This window comes from Scardinius erythrophthalmus, assembly GCF_964197995.2.
Source record: "Scardinius erythrophthalmus genome assembly, chromosome: 2".
NCBI lineage: Eukaryota > Metazoa > Chordata > Actinopteri > Cypriniformes > Leuciscidae > Scardinius > Scardinius erythrophthalmus.
In genome coordinates, this window is record NC_138222.1 from 12,243,238 (window position 1) to 12,258,117 (window position 14,880).

At 34.4% G+C, this 14,880-nt stretch overlaps 1 protein-coding gene across 1 annotated transcript in view; it reads left to right on the forward strand.

Moving 5' to 3' along the window:
- LOC308687291 (adhesion G protein-coupled receptor L3) overlaps nt 1-14,880 on the forward strand; it is a gene marked incomplete at its 5' end in the record, with an annotated part of 274,566 nt that overhangs the window by 247,640 nt on the left and 12,046 nt on the right. The window contains 4 exons of the mRNA XM_081359704.1: nt 6,874-7,042; nt 9,004-9,129; nt 9,345-9,395; nt 11,625-11,721. Of these exons, the coding sequence (XP_081215830.1) occupies nt 6,874-7,042; nt 9,004-9,129; nt 9,345-9,395; nt 11,625-11,721 (443 nt within the window). The remainder of the gene's footprint in view (nt 1-6,873; nt 7,043-9,003; nt 9,130-9,344; nt 9,396-11,624; nt 11,722-14,880) is intronic.

Genomic DNA, 14,880 nt, shown 5'->3' on the forward strand with positions numbered 1-14,880 from the left:
CATGTTTAACCCGGGCGATCAGCAGCAGGCTACCTGAGGGAGGAGAGATGTTCAATCGCAGTCTTGTGTTTGTTAAACTACCAGCAGGACGTCTTTAACGCAACCAGTCACCGCTATCTGCTTCAATTAAACTTCTAATGCGCCTGGGGTTTTCAGCACGAGTGTGTTTTAGAGAGGGTGAACGAAGGTGCACGAGAATCTGCATAGTGTAGCTTCAGGAAAATAAAAGTTAAAGCGCAAGCATAAGGATGAGGTTTCTTGAAAAGAGAGCTGTATTCTCATACGAGTGTAAAAATACGGGTTATTATTCCCGCAAGACAAGAGTGAAAAACGGTGATTAAACACTAGTCAAGAGACTTGGACATGAGCGTGAGCTATTAAGGGTTTTTTAATATCCATTTAGTTTGCAATTTCCACAAATTTATTACGCCTCCCCATGACTTCTTTTTTTTTTTTTTTTTTTTTAAGCATTAATGCAAATTCAACAAATTCCTGCATAATGTGCGTTAATTTGCGGATCTATAAATTTGATCAAATTGATTGCAGAGAATTACATTGTTCAGTTTGGCCTAAACTCATTTGGATGTGTTTAATACACCCTATAATCAGCAAAAAAAATACTTGTCGATACAAATTAAACTACAGTCAAACCAAAATGTATTCAGACACCTTCAACATTTTTCACATTATCACAGTTGATTCGTTATAGTTTAGAAAATGGTCATGCAATATGACAAGAGTTATCATTTCAGTTGATATTTCACTGGTTTTGGCCATCCTTCTGTTAGACTGTCTCACAAATGAATCAGGTAATAATCAGATAATACCAATTTAGGTCAACCGATTACTAAGCAATGCTTAATTTTGTTCAGTCTGTGGTTTAAAAAGGTCGTATTACCAATTAAAGAAAAAAAAACACTTTAGCAAAACATGGCCAGGTCAAAGTGTCTGAATACATTTTGGAACCAAATATTTATAAATGTTACTAGTAGTCCACTCTATGAAGAATTGTTTGGGTATAATATGTCACAGTTTACTTTATTTTGCTATCCTCTCTTACATAAATGAGCTATAGTGTCCTGCACCCACTAGTAAAAAAATATCAAAAATTATATCTGGTGTCTGAATAATTTTTGGTTTGACTGTACATCCAATATTGCCTTCTTGCGTCTAGTTAGTCGTTCTGTAAATTCAATGAATTTCCCTATGCAACGAGTTTCTGCAGTGCCCTTTAAAATACATTTTGAAATTTGCTCATGATCTTCACATAAATATCACACAGAAATGTCACAATCATGTTTTCCAGTCACTCTCAATTATTGACTGAGTTGGTAACATTTATGTATGTGCATAGCCTACTGTACATTCTTAAGGTTAAACACTGTCTTGCACTGACTCGTTTGATGAAAAAGAACATAATTATTTATTTTTATATCCTATTTGTGAAAAGTGATATAATGTACTTTATCAGTTGCATGTTCTTGTAGAAAGTTACATTTCTGTAAATGTATTTAACCATAGTCTGTTAAAAGATCACAACAAAATAAGAATTATCTCATCATGTACTCACCCTCATGTCATACCCGATGTATATGACTTTCTTTCTTCAGATAAACAAAAACAACGATTTTTGGGAAAATAATCAATCTCTGTGAGTCCATATAATGTAAGTGAATGGCTGCCGCTCGGTTGACGCTTGAAAAACCACATAGCAACTGTGTGTAAGAAAAATACGAATATTTTTAACTATAAACCATTACGTCACGATTTCTCTGTGTGGTTTTTCAAGCGTCAACCGAGCAACAGCCACTCACTTGTGTTATATGGATTCAAATTTAAATTTGTGTTTATCGTCTTTAGCTGCTATTACAACATTTATTACTATTTTGAATTACCTTTTATTTTTAGTTTCATTTTTGATTTCTAATCTTTTAAGTTTTAGTAATTTTAGTCATTTGCTTTGTCATTTCTATTAGCTTTTCATTTCTATTTAGCTTTAATTTATTTTTTTGTGGACTTCAACACTTCTAATTTAAGTTTAATTTGGTAACACTTTTCAATAAGGCTCCATTTATTAACAACATTAGTTAACTACATAGCATGAACAAACAATGAAAACTACTTTTAAAGCATTCATTAATATAATTCATTATTACAATTTAAAGTTGCACCTGTTAATATTATTAAATGGACCTAAGTTACCGTGAACTAATAGTGAACAGTTGCATTTTTATTATCTAACATTAATAAAGATTAATAAATACTAACACATATATTACCTGTTGTTAATATTAATGTATGAGACCTTATTGTAAAGGGTTACCTTTAATTTTTTGTTTATTATTTGTTTTATTTCAGCATTATTTCAATTAACAAAAACCTAAAATGTTAACATTTGCAATAGTTTGAATTAAAAAGTAACAACACCGTAAAAAGGATATACTGGATTATAATAATTATTGAACTTGACTATGAACACTCTTTATTCAGGCATCAAGTCGAGTGTTTATGGGCCAATCATGTCCATTAATGCCCCTGTCATTAAGATGGACACTGCAAAATGATGTTTAATAGTCTCCACTTTAATTCCATCAATCATTTATTTTGCTGTGCACCTGGTGTGGTTATTAGACCCAAACTCAGTGTCTCTGTGTGTGTGTGGTAATTACCCCCGACACCTGTGCATCTCTGTAACAGCCTGTGTGTGTTTGTTTGCTATTGGTTGATCTTGTTTATGACTTGTGGTTGGTTTTGTCATTGTTTTTTTTGCAGAAATGATGTTCTTGTCACTGTTAGAGCTGGGTGATGTATAGAATAGGGCTGCACAATTAATAGTAATAAATCCGAAATAGCAATATTGCTTAATGTGACTATCAAATTAAAAAAGGCTGTCTTTTAATTCAATTAATATATCCGTTGTGTGTTTTAGAGTGAAGCGCGGCCCTGTGTTCATTTACACGCGAACAGCTTATTAACCACTGGTGTTTTTTCAGTGTCTCAGAGCAGCTCAATTCACAGTAAGTGCTGTTCCACTTGAACTCCATCTGTATCTATCTACAGTTTGAGTTGCTTTAATGTGTATTTAAGAATGAAACATGCACCAACCATCTTCCCAAACATGAGATGCACTCCGACAAAAGAGAAGCTACAAAGTTTTTTTTATACCAAAAAAAAAAAAAAAAAAAAATTAAATTATGCCCTCCATAAATATTAGTATTGGAATCTTACATATGTAATGAAAAAAAAAAATATATATATTATATATATATATATATATATATATATATATATATATATATATATATATATATATATATATATATATATATATATATATATATATATATATATATATATATATTTTACAGGGAAATATTACAACAGTAAATTTTAGTATTTTTTTTTATTTAGTAATAATAATAATAATAATAATAATAATAAAATATGGCTATACAATAATAATACCAATAATAAATGTAATTATTATTATATTTAATTATTATTATTATTATTATTGTTGTTGTATAGCCATGTTGATATATAATCACAAAATGTTGGCCTAGTTGTGCAGACCACAATTAAGCACAGCAAACCTGGATTTTTTTAAATCACTTTTTAAATAGCAATTGAAATTTTCTCCCCACATTGTGCAGCCCTAATATGGAATATTTCTGATAAATGATTGTGCTTGTGATATATAATTGTCTAACATCTTGAATATCTCAATGATTTTAATGCCCTTTTTGTTTGTTCATAAAGAGTTTGGTCCTAAAGAGCACCTAGTTTCACAATCCCTCTGTTCATACAAGTATGAGAGCGTAAAGACAGAAATGTCTATGATTTTAAATGTTGTTAAAGTCAGTAAGTTTTCATAACTCATTTCCAGTTGTTCAATCTCAACATTTCATATATTACATTTGTTTTAGTAAAAATATGTAGTATATTTCTTACTGTACTGTTTTATTAGTGAAATATAAATGAAAGGATTTAATATCACTCAGCCCTAGTTGCTGTTCTGATGAGTTGTATGACGCATATGGACTCATCAAAGCCCATCTGGTTCAATTCCCTTCTATTTTGCTCTCAAGCGTCAATTTATTTATTCTAATTTTCTGTTGCTTTTCTTTTTTCTGCATTTCATTCTTCAGTTATGAGGATTATGATCCAGAGATTAAGTAAGCAGATCCGTCTTTCCTTCCCTCCAGCTCATATTTCTCTCTCGGCTTAGCTTCATAACTGCAAATAAACCCTCTTCACTCACTTCCTGTTTTTACGTTCTCGTTCGCGGCACAATATGAAGTGCTGTCAATCATTCAAACAGCGTGTGTGTGTGTTTCTCATTCTCTGCTCGTCACCTTCTCAGTGCCCTTAAAGTTTCCCTTCTGTATTGTGCAGCTCATCCTAAGGTCCGTTTTATGACTTAAGCGGAGGCATTGGAATTCAGGACATGGTCATTTTAACATTCATCTGAAGATGTCAGCGTCTCAGTGTGATGGAGAAAACAAACATCTTTCATAATGCCTTTGAGTCATTATTAAATGAACAATTCCTCAATTCATGAGTCTTAAGGTGAGAGGTGTGCTGATTTTAGATTGATTGGTTTCTGAGCAATCAGACTTAATATTAGACAGTAAAAATATATAGACTACTCTGTCTTATCTGGAAACAAGAGTATCATAAAGACTTCCTCTTCAAACACCTTAGCTACCATACACAATAATGTTCAAAAGTTTGGGGTCGGTAAGATTTTTTTAAATGTTTTTGAAAAGTTGAGGCTGCATTTATTTGTTCCAAAAAAATAAAAATAAAATAAAAACAGTAATTAAAATAACAAAACTGAATTTTCAGCATCATTACTCCAGTCTTTAGAGTCACATGATTCTTCAGAAATAATTCTAATATGCTGATTTTCTGCAAAAAAAAATAAAATAATAATAATCTTATTATTATCAATGTTGAAAACAGTTGTGCTGCTTCATATTTTTGTGGAAACCACCTTGATACTTTTTTTTTCAGGATTCTTTGATGAATAGAACATTCTAAAGAACAGCATTTATTTAAATAGGAAATCTTGTGTAAAATTATAACTGTCATTTTGTTTTATTATTTGAATGCTTACTTGCTAAATCAAAGTATTCATTTGTTTCAAAAACAAATTTCACTGACCCCAAACTTTTGAACAGTAGTGTAGTAACGCAAAGACGCAACACTCAATATGGAAGAATAGTCCCGCCTTCTAAATAGCAGAGCCAGTCGCTGATTGGTAAAGTCATCGCATCACTGCAGCTGCTTTTAGAAGAACCAGTTGCTATAGACCTTGCGCCAGAGAAACAAGCATGGAGCAATCTTTAGAGTTCTTCTGTTTTTGGGGTAGCTCTATATATTTCTATGGCATCACTGTCAAAGAGTAATTGACTGGTGAAGTGGATTTACTTATTGTAGAGTTTACAAAAGTTATCATGAGCATTCATTTTTGAAGCGGTTGTCAAAACAGATTTCATCAGACAGGGAAGATTTTAAAATGAGTGGTTCATTTATAAATCCGTAAGATCTTTCCTTGAGGCTGTGGAAATACAAACCGGAAGACAGACCTCACAGCACAGAAAAGGGGCGGGGCTACCTAAGCAGTGCGTCCGGAATCACTAATATAGGTACTACATTTGAATCTGAACTTACTTTGTGACCGTTAAAAAAGAATTTTCTACATAGAAGGAATGTGTGTATGAACGTAATCTGGATGTACTACATCCGCCATGCTGCCCTTATCACGTGACCTAACAGCGTTTCACCTCCACTCATAAATCCTCTCCTGTGTACAATCATGGGATTGTAAAGTGTCCATCGAATGTGCACTTCAGAATCTCGCCCACTGTTTTTCGAATACTATGTATTTGGACATCCTACTCTGTTGGCGTACTGTTTTTTGCATACTGTATTGTATGGAAGTATTCAATTTCGGATGCAGTGAAGGTCTGTAGAAACAGTCTGTGTTCTGAGACTCACACATGTGCATTGGCAGATCTAGTCTGAAAAATACGCTATTTGAGCATAAGAAACAATATTCATGGGACTGTTGTTGTCAGGTTTCATTGGTGATTTCAAATATGAAATTTAATTGTAATCTTGGTGAACGGATAATTTGATGTTCCTTTTATTAGTGGAAATATTTGTTCTGAAATACAATCTCACTGTATTTATTTATTTTTTGAAATTATAGTTAATGACAACAGTGTGAAGTTTGTTTGTCCCATTAGTGGTATATTGGATGTTATCCATATGTAAATGCATGTAATTTTATGTTAAATTGAGCTGGAGTCAGTGGGGTGGATCTGCAGCCCCGCGGGTAAAACAACACATTACAGACACAACACGTGATCTGTTCAGCTCTCACGAAATGAGGCGACGCGTGCTGAATGTCAGGAAGAGATGCAGGAGGGTATTTAAAGGGACAGTTCACCTACAAATGGCAGTTCTGTCATCATTTACTCCCCTCATGTCACTCCAAACCTGTATGACTTCTGTAAAAAAATGTCTGAGCTCTTTTCTGTTTTTCAAAACACAATAGGACCAATTAAACTCCAAAAAGGACCTAAAAATAACCGTTAAAGTGGTATAAAAGTGATTTGTGCGCTTTATTTGAAGTCTTCTGAAGTCACAGATATAAAACAGCATACGTGGGGAAGAAAATTGAGAAAATGGAGTTCACTTTAACTGAAGTCGTTTTTAATTTATGTGGAGAGCTGGATAGAAATTTACCAATTTAGGCACTGATCTAGCACTTATGTCTTATATTGCGAGTAATGATTTCTGACCGCATTTTTCTCATTTAATTTCAAGGCTAATTTGCTGTTTGCTTGTGTGTGTGTGTTTCAGATCGTGGGTAATCGGAGCCATAGCACTGCTCTGTTTACTGGGCCTGACCTGGGCATTCGGGTTGATGTATGTTAACGAGAGTACAGTGATCATGGCGTACCTCTTCACCATCTTTAACTCCCTGCAGGGCATGTTCATCTTCATATTTCACTGCGTCTTGCAGAAGAAGGTTTGGAAAAACATATTCACATACACATATGATACACATATGATACAAACCAGGGCCGTCGCCTGAACATGTGGAAAGTAGGGCGGTTCTGTTTTGTTTTGTTTGTTTGTTTGTTTGTTTGACTACTGTTTATTTCAGATATATAATCTGAAACACTATGGCTATGGATACTTTACAAAGCAGTAATCATCCCAAAATATGCCAAGCAAACAAACACTGCTATTTAGTAAATAATGTCTTTACTTTACTATTTATTTTATTTTATTTTATTTTATTTTATTTTATTTTAAAGCACATTACAAAAAAGATTTCCTGATCTTGACCCCTAACAAGCTGCCTTGGCAACTAACTAAAGTAAAAAGTACTATAATTGAAATATAGACAAGGCAAGGCAAGGCAAGGCATCATGCATAAGAAATAAAAATAACGATCGTATTTAACAGGGCTCATTTCAGTAAATGCACCGCTAAAAAGATGTGTTTGGAGTCTGGATATAAATTAAAGCCGAATAGAAATATTAAAAAACTAATAAAAATGACCAAAACACACTAAACAAACTACTAAAACTTAAACTAAAATTATAATGAAAAATATAAAAATAAAATCTAATTTGAAATAATAATAAATAGTGTAATAGTAAATAAACAATTTTTAAAAAGCCTATTTAAAACAACACTTCAAACGTTTATGTTCATCCCTAATCCCGTTACGTTTCTCACAAAACAAAACTCTAGAGCAGATGCTAATGGCTAGTACGACAGCGGCGTTTTTTTTTTTTTTTTTTTTTTTAGCTTGACAACCCCATTCTATATGCGAACAGGCACCTGCACATTTTCAGGACTTTCAGGACAACCGCATTCTCGACAAAACCGCGCAGAATTAATGGAACTGCAATGGACAACTAGTTGTCTGCCTCGTCAGTCGTCATATAATGTGAGAGCCACGGTGAACTGGATAATCATGATGGGTTTAGTTTACTCACGGAGACGGAGAAATGATTTGCATTCATCCTCAGATCCACCGGAGCTGTAGTGGGTGCGAGCTGTGAGGCGTACTCTCAGTACTCTCAAACGTACTCTCTGCACTCGATTACTAAGCATTTAAAGTCCTTGTTGATTTTTTTTAAATATCTGATGGATGAACTCACGCCTAGACTTATTTCATAACTCGCTCAATTATGATAAATCTTCCCAATGTTATGGACATCACCATTTCCGATACTGTCGCTGAATGCGGTTGTGAGTCCAGCACTGCATACTAGTCATTAGCATGTGCTCTAGAGTTTTGTCATTCCAGCCCTAAAATGGATTAGCTAAAATGTTTTATAATGACATAGAGGCCTGTGCATTACATATTGATAAATTTGAGATCAGTGCAGTGCAGATCAGGTTTTTTTTTTTTAACTCATATATTGATTCAGAATTGGATGTAACTTTTCAGAACTCTTTTAAAATGCTGCCATGTAATACATACTTCATCCAAAAAATTACACAACTTTTACACCTTCTATCACTTGGGTCGGCACTAGTGACGGTCCTGATACAAACGATGAAACAATGAAAACACAATAAATGGCAGCAGTTGCATAGTTTAATGGCCATAGTGTGTGTGTGTGTGTGTGTGTGTGTGTGTGTGTGTGTGTGTGTGTGTGTGTGTGTGTGTGTGTGTGTGTGTGTGTGTGTGGTCCTGATAAACCCTACGGTAAGGGGACAAAATGTCCCAACATAGATGGCAATTTCCAAAATCCTTGTTCTTGTGGGGTCATTTTTTGGTCCCCATGAGGAAAACAGCTTGTAAATCATAATATGTTATGCTTTTTGAAAATGTAAACATGCAGAAAATTTACTGTGATAAGTAGGTTTAGAGGATAGAATATACAGTTTGTACAATATAAAAATCATTATTTCTATGGAATGTCTCCATAAAACATGAAAATCCAACGTGTGTGTGTGTGTGTTTAGGTACGCAAAGAGTACGGGAAGTGCCTTCGGACTCACTGTTACACTGGGAAGAGTGTGGAGTCATCTATGGGTTCGGTGAAAAGCTCCTCGTCGCGCGGACCTGGACGATATTCCTCAGCATCACAGGTAGACGAGTAACATACAGTACACACACACACACACACACACACACACACACACACACACACACACACACACACACACACACACACACACACACACACGTACAGCAACACAAAGACAAAATGCAATTTTGTGAGTGTCCATGTGTGTGTATTCTCTCACTCTCTCTCTTTGTCTCTTTTTCTTGTTTCTTGTTTTCCTTCTTCTTTCATCACAAGGTTCACCACCCGCCTTGTATGACAAACTCCTCACAGTTACAGTATGAACAAGTAACTATCAGCCCTATAATTTTTCACACTACACACTCATCTTAGTGATATGCTGTGTTAGAAGCAACATTTTGTAGATATTTTTGCATGTTTAGCAGTGTGAATGAGTTATTGTTAGGAATGGAATACACTATACTAGTTATTATAAAAAAAAATAGCATGTAAAACAGTATGCAGTATGCAATAATAATATTATTTTATTTCATACAGCATATTCTAGTAATTATGAACTTATAAATATGACCTACTTAAGTGGGTCAAAAAACAAACAAACTAAAAAATAATTGCATTTAATATGAATTTAAACTATAATACATTTTCATTTAATTGCAAAATACAATTAAGAATGTTTCACTTATATGTGTCATTCAGAATATGGATATTTTGCCATTTTAATCCAATTTGGTCTAAAATGTCTTATGAAAATAGATCAAGTAAAATTTTGTAACAGATATTACTTCCAAGTTGTCAAGCACATTGCATAATAAGAAGCACCATTCATTTATTTGTATATGCTTTTTACAATACAGTCTGTTCCAAAACAGTATTTCGCTACCTATTTTGGCAGATTCTATATTAATACACAGTATACAGTATATTGCATCCTGAAGAAAAAGAAAGGTTGACTTTTTAAAATTAACTTAATCCCAGCTCAAATAATTCGATAATATAAAGAGAAAAATTCACAATTTCACATGTCCAATTCTGTCCTTTACCTGAACATAGTTTGCTTTGAAGAGAGCAGTGAAGGGAGGATTTCCATTGTATGCTGTCCTTGTCTCATACAAATCTTTGGCTTTACATATCTGTGCTTTAATATCTCATTTCCATGGTAACGATTTGTCTGGTTATATTATCTCCATGGAGACAAGGTTTCCAATTCGACCTTTAGCCTTTTAGAGGTCATCGGCTGTGATATCAGCAAACATGTAACAAGAATCTGACATGCACCAGAAACACACTTCGCCGACCCGTGACCCGTGTGTGTGTGCGTGTAAATGTCAGCCAGATGAGTAATGTGCTTTAAACAGCTCAACATTTCACGTCCAGAGGATTTTTGTTTTATACTTATTTAAGCTATAAAAAAAAAAAAAATGTATGTGCTGCAATACATTGTAAGCATTTTAGGCAGAATAAACAGTTCATAACTGATAACCTGAAATGGATAGTTCATGCAAAAATGAAAATTCTGTCGTCATTTACTCACACTCATGCCATACCAAACCTGAATGATATTTTAAAGAATGTACACTCTCTAAAACAAAGGATATTTATTGGCATTGATAGTTCCATGAAGAACTTTAACATCCATGGAACCTTTCCACTCCTTAAAAGGTACTTTATTATGGGAAAAAAAGGTTCTTTAGATTATTAAAATGTTCTTTACACTAAGAAAAAAAAAAAGGTTCTTTAAGAACTGTTGACTGAAAGATTCTTTGAAGTAGCAAAAAAATGGTTCTTTTATGGCACCACTCTTTTGAACCTTTATTTTTAAGTGTTTGAAAACCTATTCAGTTTGATTTATGAATGAATCATTCAGATAAGTTTTGTGTAGCAGATTAACTAAATCATTGCAAAGATCCAACTCAAACGAACAGTTCGTTGACAAATTGGACACAGTTCCTCTCTCACGAACTCGAGAGTAAATCATTTAGGTTTGTGCGATTTAATGATGGAATTTCATTTTTGGGTGAACGATTCTTTGAAGCCTCAGTGTAACACTGGTTCTGATCATATGAGATATGTGTCTGTGATCAGACAAGTGTCAATTTTTATGACCAGAGGAGAACTGGACCCCTGGCTGAGCCTCATTTTCTCCATTTTGTCACCTGATGGAGTATTGGTTCCTTGCCACTGTTGCCTATGGCTTGCTTAGTTGGGGACACTTAATATTCAACAATAATATTGATCTGCCTGCATTGACACCATTATATGAGAACTGAACTGAGCTGGACGATGACATCACGGTTTTCTCCAGAGGGGCTGTATAGATAAATTAACTAAATTAATAACTTTTTTACAACAGAAATGAATCAACACTAAGCTGGGCAATGACACTATTTTCTTATAGATCAGCTGTACAGCAGAAACAAACTGTTGCATTATTTTCCTGTTATCACTGTAAAGCTGCTTTGAAACAATCTGTATTGTAAAAAGTGCTATATAAATAAAGGTGACTTGACTTGACTTGATCATATCTTGTGTGTGAAACTCTGTTGTTCTTCACAGAGCCGAATCCGCCGGATGTGGAATGATACGGTGAGGAAGCAGTCAGAGTCTTCATTCATGGCTGGAGACATCAACAGTTCAGCAACACTCAACAGAGGTACACATTTTAACTATTTATTTAAGTCCACTTAAAATAAATGATTTACAGGGACATAAATACTATAGATGCAGTCAAATGCATGCACATAATCATGGACCAGTGGCATACAGCAGATCTTTACAATATTTAGCGTCACTCAGTTGTTATGGATACAAGTAGCACCGTCTCCGCCAGATATGATGGCTGCCTATAATAGCAGACAGAGCACAGTACTTTGCTAGCCGTTTAGCCCTCTTTTTGGGCATCCCTAGTTGTTGAAGCCCTCTTACAACCAGCCTGTGTGTGTGTCCTAAGCTACCAAATATGAACACAAGTAGTCGGCTCTGATAACCTAATTCACACACACACACACGTGCACACACACACACACACACACACACACACACACACACACACACACACTCACACGCATGCATGGCTATTATACGATTGCAGGGTATTGCCACCCTTGTGAAAAAAAGTGTATATAATTGTTCTGAATGTGCACTTGTAGTGCCCTGTAGTCCCCCTCTAGTCAATAATTGTATCCCCTAAAGCTCATATTTGAACACCAAAATGACATACGGTATTTTAAAGTGTTTTCCTTAAAAAATATTTTTCATGCCTTAAAATAGCTTGAATGCAACTCTACACCCTTGCCTCATTTAGTATACGCAGTTCTATGAATATGCAAATTAGCCCCGCCTCCACTCACTCACTCCAGCTCAGTGATCCACTCGTTGATGATCACATGTTGATGTGATTGGTTACAAGGTAGTTTGTGACGTCAGAAACACCAGTGATTTCAAACCGTGTTTTTGAGACTGTCTTTGTTTCACAGCAGTTTTAAGGAGAAAATGCTCAGCAACGGTGTTGACATGAATTTGCACATGGTTTGTTTTAAAGCATGTTAAAAACACCACATAGACATATGAGGGGGACCAGAGGGGGACCTTAAAAGTATATTTTTAAAACAGATAATATAATGTTACTGAAATAAAATTGCATTTAAATGTGCTTAAAGAGAAAATACTTTAGTTACTATGATCTTAAAATACTTAAGTACACTTTTAAATAAGTGCATTTTGTAATAATGTCAAATTTAAAGTTTTGCTTCAAAGTAAACTTTGAATCACTATTTTAATATTTTGTAGTGCTTTAAAGAAGTACACTTGTTTTGATGTGGTGGCTAACATACTAAAGCACATGTACAGTAAAGTACTTGATTATAATAACTGTAGTGTGTTATTCAATATTACATTTACAGTTAATGTATTGCACATTAATCGTTACATCACAATATGTAATTACAAATATATTTAAGTACATGACATAATTTTCAATAGAAATTATATTAAAGTGTATTTTAGTGTACTATAAATGTTTGTCAGAGAAAATACTTTAACCATATTTTAAAGGTGCTGTATGTAGCTTTTTTACCAAAACGAATCCTTTTTTTTATTGCCTGTGTGTGAAGGGGTTGTAATCTCACATTAAAATTATCCACTTTGCGGGTTTTGCTATTACCTCTGAAAGCAAGTATTCTTATTTTTATGTGAAGGTCCCGGGTCGGATTTACCGCTAGTGACGTCATCTGCATGCGCGCTCGCCTAGCCTCTCGCCTCGTCTAGCCTACTGACTTTGCACTCAACAGCGACGACACTGCAACTTATGACATGGACTTATGACTTATGCAATTTATGACATGTCTGATAACACTAAGAAACGACCTGCGCCCAGCAAAACACAGACTCCAACACAAACTCCACATATTGATAAAAAACAAAAACAAAAGTTTTTTTTCTGCTGAAGCTCGTAAGGCCAGACGTGAATCGGATGAACTTCGGGTAAAAAACACGGATCAACATCGGCAGGGCATTTGAATAATGGAGAAACCTTTTCTACAAACCTAGAAGGTACATTTCCTGAAGAAAATGTGAAGTAGTGCTTGCAGTGGCAAAATTCGGCACGGTTGATATGATAGGGTTCCATACATATCATGGTACGAGCATGGAGCATTAGTTCAACGTCAAGCTGATAAAAGTAACCTATTATTGTAACGTTGTTGGATGCTTTGTGTGTTGTGTCTCAGTCTGGCCGGTACCCACAGTGCTCGCTCATAAATTCGAGCATGCGTAAGAGCACGCGCTTGTAAACTTATTGGTTGCAATCTGAAACATCACCGCTAGAGGCTGCTGAAAACTACATACAGCACCTTTAAAGACAATAGAAGTAATTATAAATGTACACATAAAGATGCACTAAAGTCCTACTGAAGTGGGTCAAAAAACATTACATCCAGTTCACACTTAATTGTATTAAGTATATTAAGCAATAAGTACTCTTTTTTTAAAAGTATGCTTAAGTGTAATTCTTTTTCTTAAGAGCATGCACACTTTAAATCTGCACTTGGAGAATTCTGCAGACATTTCCATAGATTTCCTCTGAAGTTCTGTCATGTACAAAATTTTTACACATTTTGGCTTATTTGATTGTGATTTCAGCTACCAACAAAGTTTAGTGCTCTCAGCTCTGTTTCAGCATATTTGTATTCATTCCACAGAATTCCAGAACTCAAAATCAGGTCATAAAATCTGAACGAAGGTCTGAACCTTCTGGCATCAAGCAGAATTTAACCAGCGCCTGCAGAATTCTATGTCCCATATAATTGCATGTTTGAAATCAGTGCAGAAAAGATTTCAAAAGATTGCGTGTCTACAGATAAAACTTAAAACTGCAGTTATGTTTCTTTAATGAAGATCTTTCTAATCCTGACATTCAATGCACTAAACATTTAAAAGTAAATTTAGTCTCTGAGTTTCTCATCCCATACATGTGCAATGCTAATTTAATTCAGCGAGAATAGTTCAGAAAAAAACATATTATGAAAATAAGTCTGTTTATGGCCAGTAAAGTAAAAGGTTAAAAAGAAATGAGGTAATTAAACTTTACCAACTTTTTTAAGTAAATGACTGTGTTGAGATAATGAGAGAATAGAAAATACAACCAAGTCCTTCAAGTTAAACTTAAAACTGTTTTAATAATTGTTAGCATAATGTAATGGATCTCTTTTCATTTACATTTAGATTACATTTATGTTCCTTCAAAGTCTTTGTATATTGTGTAAATGAGAGGTAAACAGGTGGATGAGGATTTAATTAGTGTGGAGTACGGCGT